Raw genomic sequence first — 14,080 nt, 5'->3', positions numbered from 1 at the left:
AACCCTTATGGGATCACTTTGTTGTCTGTCTATCTGTCTCTCCGTCTGTCCTATACACTCTGTCTAGTACTATAATATACAGGGTGTCCAAAAAGTCGTGGATCAAACGCAATAGGGAGATGAATGTTTTTCAAACAATGACAATTTTCAATGTGTCGGTAATTTACGTTTGTCAAACGTAAATTAGGTAAGCTCTTATTTTATTTATAAATTAAAATAAAATATTTTGTACTTACTCCAATATATTCTTATTTTTTTCTAGATTAAAATTAAATTATTTATTTTAGTAGAAAAATAAGTTACATACTTTAAAGTAAAGGGTCTACAACAATGATTTGTCGCTCAGTGGAAATAATAAGTTGCGTTTGAGTCGCGGGCCACCGAGAGACGGGCGATAGAATGATGGGAGCTGCAGTGTAGTGGTACAGCACTGTAAGGGCCGACGCGCACGGGCGGAGTGGAGCGAAGCGGAGCGCGCTCACGGCGCGAAGTACAGGTAGGACGCGATGGCGCCGAACTTGTGCACCGGCCACATGCACTCGCAGCCCGCAGCTATCACCAGGGTCTTCGTCTCCCAGCACTCGCTGCGAAACGTTATATTATTATTACTTTTCCTTATACGAGGGTTTCGCACCATGATATTATGGAATTGGACTGTATGTTTTTTTTATAATAATCCATAGATCCGGGAAGTAGTTAAGTAAGTATTCATAAGTTTTGATGACGCACCCGTAGGTTTTGATGAAGCACTCGTAGGTTTTGATGAAGCACTCCTAGGTTTTGATGAAGCCCCCGTAGGTTTCGACAGTGACCGGCACTTTTAGTATGAAGATAGGTTTTGACGACTGTATCCTTTTCTAGTCTTATCACTTTATAGACTCGAGACGTAAATTTTACAGTAATTACAGTTGTTAGAGACCTATTGGCAATATAAAGATACGTTTCTCAGAAACTACCACAGTCACACCTGAGTCCCTTATTATGTAACTACCTAATGATCTAATGTTATTCTCGTAAGTAGTATACTCGTACCTACATGTGAAACAAAAAAAAACAAAGAATAAAGAAAGCTGCTCGACACTGGCAGGGTATTTTTGGAAAAATCGGATAGTTGTCAAATAGTTAACAAGTGTAAATTAAAAATTTATAACACCCCCGACAAAGTATCTGAGTTTTCCAAAACATCATTTTCAAATAAATAATTATGTATCCAGGCAACGTCCATCTTGACAGCTTGACATTTGTCAATTGACATAATATTATGAACCTAACGGTTATCTAACCTTCTTTTCTACAAGAAAACTAGAAAAGAGCTGATAACTCTCAAACGGCTGAACCAATTTTTTTGGATTATAGCTAAGAACACTCTCGATCAAGCCACCTTTCAAACAAAAAAAAGTACATTAAAATCGGTTCATTCGTTTAGGCGCTACGATGCCACAGACAGATACACAGATACACAGATACACAGACACACAGATACACAGACACACAGATACACACGTCAAACTTATAACACCCCTCTTTTTGGGTCGGGGGTTAAAAACAAAACCCACCTCGTGTAGCGCCGCCGCGTGAGGTGGATGCTCTTGTTCCACTGCACGCACGACAGCCCGATGCTGGAGCACAACTGATAAACAGAAAAACATTCTTATCTTTTTTTAGGGTTCCGTACCTTAAAAGGAAAAACGGAACTGTCTGTCTGTCTGTCCATCTGTCGTGTGCTCTGTCCATGTGTCGTGTCTGTCTGTCCATCTGTCGTGTGCTCTGGTGGACTGGCAGCCTAGCACGAGTAAAGGAAAAAAAGCCGAAAACCCTGAATTTGTGGTTATATCACACAAAATAATTAATACGTGTTCACGAAAAATTGGATTCTCTAAATCACACACAGATATTCACATATAGATGGCGCAGACCGTTATTAACTTGCAGAGTTCCAGGTACATATAAAGGTGTTAGGTATATCTTGTCCGATTGCGAACCCCTTCGTGTGCGACTCCGACTCGCACTTGACCGGTTTTTTATTAAAAATAGCGAGCAAACGAGCAGCCGGGTCACCTGATTTTAAGTGATTACCGCCGCCCATGAACATTTGCAGCACCAGAGCACCAGAGGTTCGGATAGTTAAACCTATTTTGACGGGACTTTCACAGATAAGTAGAGAATTAACCAAGGAGTAACATAGGCTACTTTTTTAACCGACTTTGAAAAATGATGAAATTACAGAAGCACTTACTGAACTGTCATTGCTATTCCTGGACTACTAGCTTTCTAACAGAGTTATTTTAGACATTATTTATATATTATCTACTTAATGTTTTTGTAAACATTTTGTGAAGTGTTTTAAAAAGTTGCCTTTCACAATACCGAATTAGTCGTAATTAGAACGTGTAATAAAAGTGAACAAATCCAAAATTGAAGATCTAGACTTACCTAAGTAGGTATAAAGCGACGGCGAATGCGAGCATGTATGTATGTAGGTACCCGACCTACTAATGCAACTTAGTGAATATTAAAATTGTTGCGATATTGCGTCACCTTCAAACAAAAGATTTCTAATTTTGCAGCTTCACTAAGTAGGTACTTACTATCATAACTGTTTCAAGTTTATTTAAAAATAGCTACGGAATCAGCATCTATATTTCAAGATTACATTACATTCTAAGTTACCCCCTACCATCTTAGACTGCATCATCACTTGCCGCCAGGCGAGATCGCAGGCAGGGGCTAACTTGTAATGGAATGAAAACAAAAACCGACCAAGTGCGAGTCCGACTCGCGCACTGACGGTTCCGTACTCGGGTATTTTTTCCAACATTATGCACGATAAATCAAAAACTATTATATTATATAAAAAAATTAAACCGACTTCAAAAATCAAAAACACTAAAAAGTAGAAAAAATTTTTTGTTTAGTTACACGTCTAATGTACCTAGGTAGGAAGTCGAGCGAGCATATTAAAACAAAATTAGAAATCCAATAGTGAAGCTCGCCCGACTTCACACCTAGGTACATTACACGTGTAGCTAAACAAAAAATATTTTCTACTTTTTAGTGTTTTTGGTTTTTGAAGTCGGTTTAATTTTTCTTTTGAAAATTTTTTAGTTCACAATTTTAGTGGCCCCACTGTACTATGATATGCTATGCCCAGTTTTAAACCCTACTGTTTACTAAGCTATTACACTGATCGCGAGCAATTTGCTCTTATCCATTGAGGAGTTCTGTTCTCCATCTCCGAAGATATTCATCAGATCTTCACCAAATTTATATGGGACCACCTGCACAGTATACCCTTTCAACAAAAAAAAAATCCAAATCAGTCCAGGGGTCTTTGAGTAATCGGGGAACATACAACAATCGGGGAATTGAGAACCTCCTCCTTTCTTGGAAGTCGGTTAAAAATATAAATCTGTTTTAGGATGTACAGGTAAAACCCTTTCATATGATACCCCACTTGGTATAGTTATCTTATTTTGAAAATTGAAACATTTTAATTTTTTTTTATGAGGTAACCACAAATTCGCGGTTTTCAGATTTATTCCTGTGCTTGTGCTATTAGACCTATCTACCTACCAAATTTTATGATTCTAGGTCAACGGGAAATACCCTACAGGTTTCTTGACAGACACGACGGACGGACGGACAGACAGACAGACAGACAGACAATGAAATTTTTTTAAGGCGTACTTTTTAAAAGGAGCATTTTTGTAGTAAACATAAATTGTATGCAATCTTGAAAACAATGATAGTAAAAAGTTTCATAGTTATTACAAAGGGGTTTATGGGGAATTTCTTATTTCCTCTTAGGTCTTTATTCCACAAACTAATCTTTTCTATCGGAACATAAGTCCTGTTATGTCCTTTTGATCGGAAAATGCGGTCGTAAAAGTATTAAATAGGGCTCTCTCCGTCACTTGCTCCATACAATCGTAGTTCTAATTTCATTTGAATACTAAGCAACCAAAGTCTATGTGTTGCAGACATATTCTAGAAACTAATATCTGTGCCTGTGGTGTTTTAGATTTTTCTAAAAATATGTAATTTTAAAATTACAGGGGCTCAAAGATTTGTATGTGAATTTTTAAGACCACGTAACTTTGAAACCGAATATTTTAACAGAAATCTGGAAAACCACAGGCATAGATTTTAGTTTTTAGAATATGTCTGCAAAATTTCATGGACTTTGGTTGCTTAATATTCAAATGAAATTGCAACGACGTTTGTATGGAGCGAGTGACGGAGAGACCCCTCTTAAAGGCTTAAATTTAAGAAAACGGCCACAAATACCATAGTGTCGGTATTCCACGGACTGCGGAGGTGTGCAAACCTATAAGTGTTAGATTGAATTATAACCAATTGAAATACCTAAATATTTAACTAAATAGTTTGAAGCATATTTATTTCAAGCATTTATTATTATTTAACGCCTACACTGATGCGATGCAAAGTGGAACATGTGTGCTTGTGGCCCGACCTCGACATCCGACAAGCGTAAAGCTCGGCCGCGGCAGCTATGGCGGCTGCTTTCGGCGGATCGTTCCCGCATTTATAATTGTTGCATTATCAAACACTAATGCCTAGGCAATAATTTTATTTTTTGCTTTTTCAAAATTTATGAGTTTTAATTATGTGAAATGAGATTAGATTTGACCTGGTGGCGGTGCGCGCTCTGGTGGTCGGAGGGCACGGTGCAGCGCACCTCCTCGTAGTACGCCGGCCGGTACTCGTACTCTTCCGTGTTTAGCTTGTGGATGGTGCGGTTCACTTTGCAGATCCAGTCGTGTTTCTGAAAACCACTTGCACGATTAAAACCTGCGACTCTAAATGACGCCAACTGTGCATTTGATCCTACATTTTGAACTTCGAATAAAATACTTTTTCACAAAAGGCTTGTTTTTTTTTTGGTTTGCTATTTATCAATGGTCAGAAGTTATTAATTTATTTACAACAAAGAGGTAAATAGAGCGGCTCGCTTACCTGCGCTTCCTGGTGCCTCACGCCGCGGTCGCGGGAGCTCTCCACGGACTCCGTGTACTCCGGCAGCCCCTGTTGCGTCAGAAGAAAGATACAATGAAAAAATATTTAGGTAAGCAAAATTTAAATTGTAGGTAGGCACTGTGATGAATATCTTTGTGGCTCCCCTGAGCATAGCCGAGTCTCGCTGCGATCAACGAGATTCTTCTTAAAAAGGGTAATAAAATGGGTACTTCTGTTCAGATAAAAATAATGGTGATACGTTTAGGGAAATAAAATACTTGTGGATCGTAGCGCGTGCAAACGCGGCACTGTACCTATGTCACAGTCGCCGCAGTCGGTGTCGTGATGGAGCCGCGCCTCGGCCCTCTGCAGCAGCCTCTGGCGGCCCGCTCCAGCCGGCCCAGCACCGAGTTGAGCGCCCGCTCCGAGTCAGGGACTCCCAGCACGCGCTCGATGAGCTCCTCGGTGGCCTCCTCGTGGACCGTGGCGCGCGCCAACGCGGCACTGTACCTACCTCACAGTCACCGCAGTCGGCGTCGTGATGGAACCGCGCCTCGGCCCTCTGCAGCAGCCCCTGGCGGCCCCGCTCCAGCCGGCCCAGCACCGAGTTGAGCGCCCGCTCCGAGTCAGGGACTCCCAGCACGCGCTCGATGAGCTCCTCGGTGGCCTCCTCGTGGACCGTGGCGCGCGCCAACGCGGCACTGTACCTACCTCACAGTCGCCGCAGTCGGCGTCGTGATGGAACCGCGCCTCGGCCCTCTGCAGCAGCCCCTGGCGGCCCCGCTCCAGTCGGCCCAGCACCGAGTTGAGCGCCCGCTCCGAGTCAGGGACTCCCAGCACGCGCTCGATGAGCTCCTCGGTGGCCTCCTCGTGGACCGTGGCGCGCGCCAACGCGGCACTGTACCTACCTCACAGTCGCCGCAGTCGGCGTCGTGATGGAACCGCGCCTCGGCCCTCTGCAGCAGCCCCTGGCGGCCCCGCTCCAGCCGGCCCAGCACCGAGTTGAGCGCCCGCTCCGAGTCAGGGACTCCCAGCACGCGCTCGATGAGCTCCTCGGTGGCCTCCTCGTGGACCGTGGCGCGCGCCAACGCGGCACTGTACCTACCTCACAGTCGCCGCAGTCGGCGTCGTGATGGAACCGCGCCTCGGCCCTCTGCAGCAGCCCCTGGCGGCCCCGCTCCAGCCGGCCCAGCACCGAGTTGAGCGCCCGCTCCGAGTCAGGGACTCCCAGCACGCGCTCGATGAGCTCCTCGGTGGCCTCCTCGTGAACCGTGGCGCGCGCCAACGCGGCACTCACCATCCACAAGCAGATCATCTGTGGCCAAACAATACCATTTTAAAATATCGTCGTATCCTACGAATAAGGGCTATCGGCCATTGCGTCTTTTTTGCTAATCACACATCATTCAAACTCATAAAAGTTTGATTTTATTGGTTAGGAAAATAAGCTACAATTCTTCTGGCGAAAAAGATCCCACGAAAACAGCCGCCATGGCCACAGTGTCAGACTGGCACAGCTCACGCGCGAGGTTGGGCCACACGCGCAGTTCTGTCACTTTTCGTCGGATCAGCGTGTCATATACTAAATGACACCCGCGTGGATTTCGGTTTTTAAAAATCCCGTGGGAACTTTGATTTTCCAGGACAAAAAAGTAGCCTACCGTAGTATCCCGCTGCCGGAAAGCAAGATATCTCTGTACCAAATTTCGTAAAAACATTTTATTTCTTTTAAAATCCCATGAGACACCACGATTTAGGAATGCAATTCCTTACAGCACCAGGGTTGAGGAGTTGGGCCCTCGAGTTCAATATAATCAACGATAAAGTCTTTACTTGGTAGGTAGGTACCTCCTATGTCAATTTACAACCGACAGTTTCTACCATCAGTTTTGTAGGTCAGGTCCCCATCAGCATCAAGGATTGACGAGTTTGAATCCAAATTATGGAACAAAATATTGCAGAGGTTCTCTATCGAAAAAAAAAAATTATACAAATCGGTTCATCTATCTCGGAGATTTTGGTGCTGATGGGTAAAAAATACAACTCCTCCTTTTTTGAAAGTCAGTTAAAAAAGCAGCCTATATTACTGCTTGGCTAATCCTCTACTTGCCAGTGAAAGTCCCGTCAAAATAGGTCCAGCCAATCCAACAAAATTTTTAAAAACGTGTGATTCGGTTACGGTATCGTTCAAATAACCATATGAGGTAGTTAATCCTCTACTTGTCTGTGACAGTCCCGTCAAAACAGGTCCAGCCATTCCGATGATTATTAGCCCGTTCAAACAGACAGACAGACAAAAATTTTAAAAACGTGTGATTCAGTTACGGTATCCTTTAAATAACCATATGAGGTAGTTATTTCGAAATTAAAGACAGACACTCCAATTTTATTTATTAGTATAGTTATATAAGATTGCATATTACGAAGGTACTTAGGAAGCAATTATAAGTGCTGCGACGTCTCGTCTACCTAACATCTGATCGCCACTATGGAGCACGATACGACATCCATGAGTCAATTCATTACACCTTCCAACAATTGACTACCTAACATTGTACTCTGAGTCTCAAAGTTGTACATGTAAAGGTGATAATTAGGTAATTATATGAAACTAGCTGATGCCCGCAGCTTCGCCCGCGTGGATTTAGGTTTTTCGAAATCCCGTGGGAACTCTTTGGTTTTCCGGGATAAAAAGTAGCCTATGTGCTAATCCAGGATATTATCCATCTCCATTCCGAATTTCAGCCAAATCCGTCCAGTAGTTTTTGCGTGAAGGAGTAACAAACATACACACACACACACACACACACACACACACACACACACACACACACACACACACACACACACACACACACATACAAACTTTCGCCTTTATAATATTAGTGTGATTCCAACTAAAGCTACGAGGGATCAGGTGTGAGAAGAGCCCCCACTAACGCAACCGGGTATTGTTTTTACTGTCGCCGCTTTTCAAAATCAGATAAACCTGTTGAACGATCAAAGTTTCAAGCAACTCATTTCCCAGCTCTCGATAATTTTAGGTTTTATGAAAACTTGGAAATTTCAAGCAGCCGAGCTCTTCTGCAATATGCGAAGCCTAACCAGGCCGGGAATATCTACCTCCATTGAGAAAGGATTTTGAGGAATTTTGAGGGATCTCTAAAAACTCAAGTCCTCACGGACAAAGTAACGGGCCCACAGCAGTAGGCGGGTGTATATTAAACGAACCATAGTTAGCAATATTGGGTGCGCAATCGAGGTCACGAGGTACCATTTTAATAAAATGGTGTCATCTCCAGTAGAGTGATCACGTGTCGCGGGCGAGTGGCGCGCTGTAGGACCCCAAGCAAAACAACATGTCCCAAGAGAAGATCTAGATGTAACAACAGTGAAGAGACGTGAGTCACCTCGCTCGTTAGCGGCGCGGTGTTCCGGCCGCGGCGTGCGGGAAGCCAGAGGTGGCAACCGGCCGGTACAGTCTTTGCCATTTTTAGCCCCGATACAAAAAGAGGGGTGTTATAAGTTTGACGTGTGTATCTGTATGCCTGTGTACATAAAATCAATTATTGTACCCTACAAAACTCATGGATTGTGGGGGATAAAAATTTTCAAAAGAAAAATAAAACCGACTTCAAAAACCACAAACACTAAAAATCTAAAAATATTTTTTTCGGTCGTTTTTATTTTTCTTTAATTTCACAATTTTTAGTGGCCCCACTGTACTATAATATGCTATTCCCAGGTAAAACCCTACTGTTTACTAAGTAAGCTATTACACTGATCGCGAGCAATTTACTGTTATTTATTGAGGAGTTCTGTTCTCCATCCCGAAGATATTCATCAGATCTTCGCTAAATTTAAATGGGACCAACTGTAAAGTATACCCTTTCAAACAAAAAAAAATCCGAATCGGTCCAAGCGTCTTAGAAATATCGGATAACATACATAAAAAAAAAAACTAAAAAAAAGATTCCGACGAATTGAGAACTTTTTTCGAAGTCGGTTAAAAAGGTTTCTGTTTGCATTGCATCGAGAGTGTGTGTTGAGAGAATCATCAAGAAATACGAAAAGCTGGCAACAAAACGGTGCAGTTCCCTAACTTTCGATCAAAACACTTTTTTCTTCATTTCGACTATTTTTACCCACTAAATAGGCACAAATTACAACTCATTTCCTAGCAAAACGGCCTAAAACTGCACTGAAATAATTGAGTCTAAAATTTGTGATTCCGATCAAAATGGCATAATTGCAGTAAAATTTAAACAGCAGGCACTCACTTGCTCACTTTAAAATTTTATCTCGAAGGTACAATTTATACCGTTTTGTTCGCCAGCTCCATTATAATAGTACTGACTAAGTAAATATGCAGCAGCACTCAAAAAGTATTTTTGCAGTATAATGGTGTATTTATGAAGTAAGCAAGCAAATAGAACGACGCAATCACACGTTACGAAACCTTTCGATACGCATTATTGTTGTTTCAATGTCAACTATTTCAAAATTATAACAAGTATCTACCGTGCGATGGTTCGGAATGCCTTTCTCACCAAGAATAAATATAAATATATTTATTAAGCCAAAAATAAACAGTTTTGGCAATAAATGAACTCGTTAAAAATAGCAGACCGTAAAAGTAAACACGATAACTTTTTTGGCTTAGTAAATATATTTAAATATATTTAACTATTTCAAAATTATAACAAGTATCTACCGTGCGACGGTTGGAATTCCTTTCTCACCGAGAAGAGCGAGCAAGAAACTCGGCGGTCGCTCTTTTCAAAGATTCGATTGACAACAATGCTACGGCATGCACAAAAGCAAGATCAAGCGAAGATCAACGAGCATCGGTTCCACAGAAGTATGAAAATTGATTTGAAACGCATTCGAAAGTGAAGCTAAAATGTTGGCGTTCCCTGCGGACTCAACTCTGCCCTCTGAGCCCGTTCGGAGTCGGGATTGTGATTGACTGCGAGGTCGCGCGCCGCGAGCGTGTGTCGCAGCCGGCAGCAGCTCCTCATCCTCGCGATGCATGTAGCGGTGACATGCTCGCTCGGACTCCGCGTTTTCGCCACGTATGTAATATTTGTACTAAGTTTACAGTTACATGGCCCGACGAGGCACAAAATAGGGAACGGTGGAAAAATAATAATCGAAGGGAATCAGAAAGTGTACAATAGTAGGTACCCAATTTGAACAAAATATGACTTTGACTTTGGAGGCCTTTGCCCACACATGGTACAGTACAGGGTAATTTAGATTAGATTAGATAATCTATCTATCTCCTGTTATTACCGGAAAAGTGCAAGTTTTGCTTGCACGAGTTTCGTAAAGCAAATATTGTAACAAGTTATTCCGAGTTTGTTTAGAGTCCGTAATGAGTTCACTCGGGATTCTGTCGGCTGTCGCTCACAAGCAAATAGACTCTCGATGCAATGTATTCGCAATCGATTTCATTCGATACCTGAGTATTTGCAACGCATTTATTATTTTGTCAACGGTACCATAATTATTGTCGGAAAACTGTTATGGAGATCGAAATTGCATTCCATCTATACTAATATTATAAAGAGGAAACCTTTGTATTTTTGTATGTTTGTATTGAATAGGCTCAAAAACTTCTGGACCGATTTCAAAATTTCTTTTACCATTACTTAGAGGGATTCTTCCGAATCCGTATAGGCTATATTTTATCCCGGAAAATAGAAAAAATAAATGTCCACCCGTGCGAAGCCGGGGCGGGTCGCTAGTATTATTATATACTTGGTTTATGAAAAAACACACTGTTAGTAATAATTTACATTATACATGTTCAGTAGTTAGCTATAATGATGCGACTTCATCCGCATCGAATTAGTTTTTAAAGATTCCGTGGAAATTCTGGAATAAAAAGAAGTGATGTCCCTGTCCGACGTAACGTACAAAGATGTTACCAGTACCTACCTATCTACATACCTACCTATTATATGTGGATAGGTACATATTATGCGTAAAGTGAATGTGGAATGGGAACTCTTTGGTCTGCCGGCACCACAAGCCCGGAAGCATATGCCGGGATCAATAGCAGCCTATGTTCTTCATAGGCTACAAGTCCTTGCACCTGGAGTGCAAGCTATCTCGGCTTTCATCAAAATCGATACACGGATGAACCGAGCCAACAGACAGACTCTTTCGCGTTTATAGTATATTAGTGAGTACATTACATTGTAATTTAGTATGCAATATCAAAACAAGGCATACACCTTAGTCAGAAATTTCCATTCAAAGAAAACATCAAAGTTGCCTTCCGCGGTGTCCAATTGCAAATATTAGGTTTCCAGTATTGTCGTTTTTAGCATCGATGTTATTTAGACATCGTCGCTGGAGGTCGCCTTAACTTGTGAGTACCTACTCCGCTCATTTAACATAACATTTTTTTACGTTATTCATTTAGTTAACTCGTTGAGGTGAGCATGTGTTGCGGGAACCCAACCTATGATGCAGTAGGTAGCTGCTCTGAGCGATCGGCCTGAGTGCTGAAGTATCGCGTGATCTTACTGAAGATCCAAACTCCAAAACTCTAAATCATTTATTCAAAGTAGGTAGGTACCTACTATTATACTCCTTTTGATGGTCAGAATTGGTAGATTTGTAAGATGATATAGTGATGCTACGGTTCTATATACTTAGTAAAGCTAAGAGGGTTCCAAGCGCGCCCAGATCTCAGAAGAGCCCACAACAAACTCAGCCGGGTATTCTTTTTCGCATTATATATCTAAAAATGTTTAAAAAACTAAAATTTTAGAAATATCTTTCTTTCACTTTACAGAATCTCGCTGCGTCGTCAGAAGTGTTTGGAAGATACAGTTGTGACAGAATAGAACAGAGATGTCCACTCGTCGGAACCGCGGGTATTTCAAGATGGAGGCGGTCGTGGAAGTCGGAAGCCCTCTCAAGGGGAACCGGGATACAAACAGGTAACTTATCTATACTCGTAGCGAAACTGTAACTGAATGATTTCATATATTTTGAAAATACTAATAAGAGAAAGTAGTATAATTATCGATATGGAATTCAACAGTATTTTTTAATTTTTTACGTTTAAAAACTACTATTTAAACGCTAATATAAGTACCTCCTTATCTATACTAATAAATAAAAATTTTCAAAAGGACAAATAAAACCGACTTCAAAAACCACAAACACTAGAAAGTAAAAAATAACTTTTGTTTAGCTACACGTGTAATGTACCTAGGTATGAAGTCGAGCGAGCATATTAGAAATCCAAGACTGAAGCTCGCCCGACTTCATACATAGGTACATTACAATATACCTAGAAAATAGATAATTAAAAAAATAGAAATGCGATGAATAATAATGGGGAATCGGGAGCGCCAAAGTAATGGCTATCAGTGCAATAGTTTAGTAAAATGTACACTGGTTAAAAACCATAATAAAATAAGTACCTATACAAAACAACATAACGTCGATGATGCTGTAAATAATGGCAATAATTATATTATGTAGTAAAATAGCGTATCGAAATGACCATGGGTATTTACTTCTTCTAGCATATTTCATTAAATTTTCTTTTTTTAACCGACTTCAAAAAAGGAGAAGGTTCTCAATTCGTCGTAATCTTTTTTTTTAATGTATAGTCCCCGATTACTCGCCTGAACCGATTTGGGATTTTTTTTTGTTTGAAAGCATATACTTTGCTGATGGTCCCATATAAAGATGAAGATCTGATGAATATCTTCGGAGATGGAGAACAGAACTCCTCAATGGATAAGAGCAAATTGCTCGCGATCAGTGTGATAGCTAGTAGTAAAGAGTAGGATTTTAACTGGGCATAGCATATTATAAGAAGTAGGTACAGCGTAGCCACTAAAAGTTGTAAAATAAAAAAAAATCATAATATAACGATAGCATAATATAAAACTAGAAATCCAAATGTGAAGCTCGCCCGCCTTCATATATACATTACACGAGTAGAAACAAAAATTATTTTTTACTTTTGAGTGTTTGTGGTTTTTGAAGTAGTTAGGTTTTATTTTTCTTTAGAATTTTTTTTGTCATTTGTGTTTTGTGGTCCAGTAAAATATATACAGTATGACTTTATGTATGTATGTATCATATACACACATACATACATTTATCTAGGTATGTTAAATTAGTGGTTAGACTACTTAGCCAGACTAATAAGACAATTACTAGCGGTCGACATGTACCTACCTAGGTACTTACCTACGTTGGGTAAGAATTATGCTATAATGCATACATTTTGAGATCGCATTCGCCATATTGTTTGCTCTATGTGTAAACTGTCATGTCAAAAGTACAGTTTATCCTTAGATTAAGGACTAAAATGTAATTTGGCCATGAGAGTAATTGATACGAAGAGCAAATATGGCGAATGCGTTCTCAAAATACAAGCATCGTACGTATATTTTTACTTTTGAGACTGTGCGGGTTTCATAACAGGAATGCATCACAGGAAAAAAATTAAAAGATAGGTATTTCAAATAGGATGCTTACCTTTTTAGGATTCCTTATCCTAAGTTGCGACCGGCACCCTATCACTAAGCCTCCAATACACTACACAGAAGGAGGCACTATATGTACCTACCTAAGCAGGTAGGTATATTAGGCTACGTGCGAGTAAGTAAGTCTGTCCGTCGGTCAAAAGGCGCCGGGCTGTATGTTATTGTAGAAAGTTGAAATTTTCATAGAGTGTATGTTTATTGCCAATTTTAGGATAAGTAAATAAATAATAAAACACTAAGATGGTGGATTTCAAAATGACTGCCATGCCAATCAATTTTTTTTAAAGTACATAGTAATTTAACTTACACCATGGTGCGAAATCTCTCGTGTACGAGTTCGATACCCACTTGACTTGATTTAAAAATATTTCTCCGATTTATATATTGAAAATGAAATAAGGAGCCTCACAGATTACAGCAAACTACTTATACGCTGCAAACAAGTTTCGTTTCTCTTCATTTATTTTGTCTTAGGGTGCGAATTCCGATGGAGTTAGAAGTTTTTCGAGACTCAAACCGTCGACAAAGTACTCGTATCCGTAACTTAGTGTCGTAGCCAGAGTTCAGAAGTTTCAACG

At 40.6% G+C, this 14,080-nt stretch overlaps 2 protein-coding genes across 4 annotated transcripts in view; one reads left to right on the top strand and one right to left on the bottom strand.

The window, feature by feature from the left end:
- Nucleotides 1-377: 377 nt before the first annotated feature.
- Nucleotides 378-9,998, bottom strand: LOC123880515. The gene is made up of 10 exons (XM_045928662.1): nt 9,907-9,998; nt 8,209-8,353; nt 6,083-6,292; nt 5,886-6,041; nt 5,689-5,844; nt 5,492-5,647; nt 4,978-5,046; nt 4,652-4,786; nt 1,557-1,630; nt 378-584 (listed from the first exon to the last, which is right to left on the bottom strand). Exons 1-10 carry the CDS (start codon nt 9,996-9,998, stop codon nt 479-481), a joined length of 1,299 nt encoding a protein of 432 aa, XP_045784618.1. The 3' UTR covers nt 378-478.
- The window catches only part of LOC123880213 (serine/threonine-protein kinase OSR1-like), a 24,600-nt gene continuing 20,495 nt past the window's right edge, over nt 9,976-14,080 (top strand). Inside the window, exons 1-2 of one of the 3 annotated variants that reach the window (XM_045928204.1) lie at nt 9,976-10,052; nt 11,786-11,933. In XM_045928204.1, coding sequence (XP_045784160.1) covers nt 11,845-11,933 — 89 coding nt within the window. In that variant the 5' untranslated portion in view covers nt 9,976-10,052; nt 11,786-11,844. Of the gene's footprint in view, nt 10,053-11,330; nt 11,357-11,457; nt 11,559-11,785; nt 11,934-14,080 lie in introns of those variants that run through there. The other 2 variants (XM_045928205.1, XM_045928207.1) reach the window with 2 other exon arrangements.

The sequence above is a fragment of the Maniola jurtina genome, chromosome Z, assembly GCF_905333055.1.
Source record: "Maniola jurtina chromosome Z, ilManJurt1.1, whole genome shotgun sequence".
Lineage (NCBI taxonomy): Eukaryota > Metazoa > Arthropoda > Insecta > Lepidoptera > Nymphalidae > Maniola > Maniola jurtina.
The sequence above is the reverse complement of the archived record's forward strand: the minus strand, read 5'-3'. Positions and strand labels throughout refer to the sequence as shown.

What these genes read in the sequence shown, in the direction of transcription:
- LOC123880515 (XM_045928662.1), bottom strand. Translation starts at nt 9,998, where the DNA reads ATGAGGAGCTGCTGCCGGCTGCGACACACGCTCGCGGCGCGCGACCTC. An exon ending in CCGACTGCGGCGACTGTGAG is followed by an intron (nt 5,648 to 5,688) that starts GTAGGTACAGTG and finishes ACGGTCCACGAG; the next exon opens with GAGGCCACCGAGGAGCTCAT. An exon ending in ACGCGGCGGCGCTACACGAG is followed by an intron (nt 585 to 1,556) that starts GTGGGTTTTGTT and finishes AACGTTTCGCAG; the next exon opens with CGAGTGCTGGGAGACGAAGA.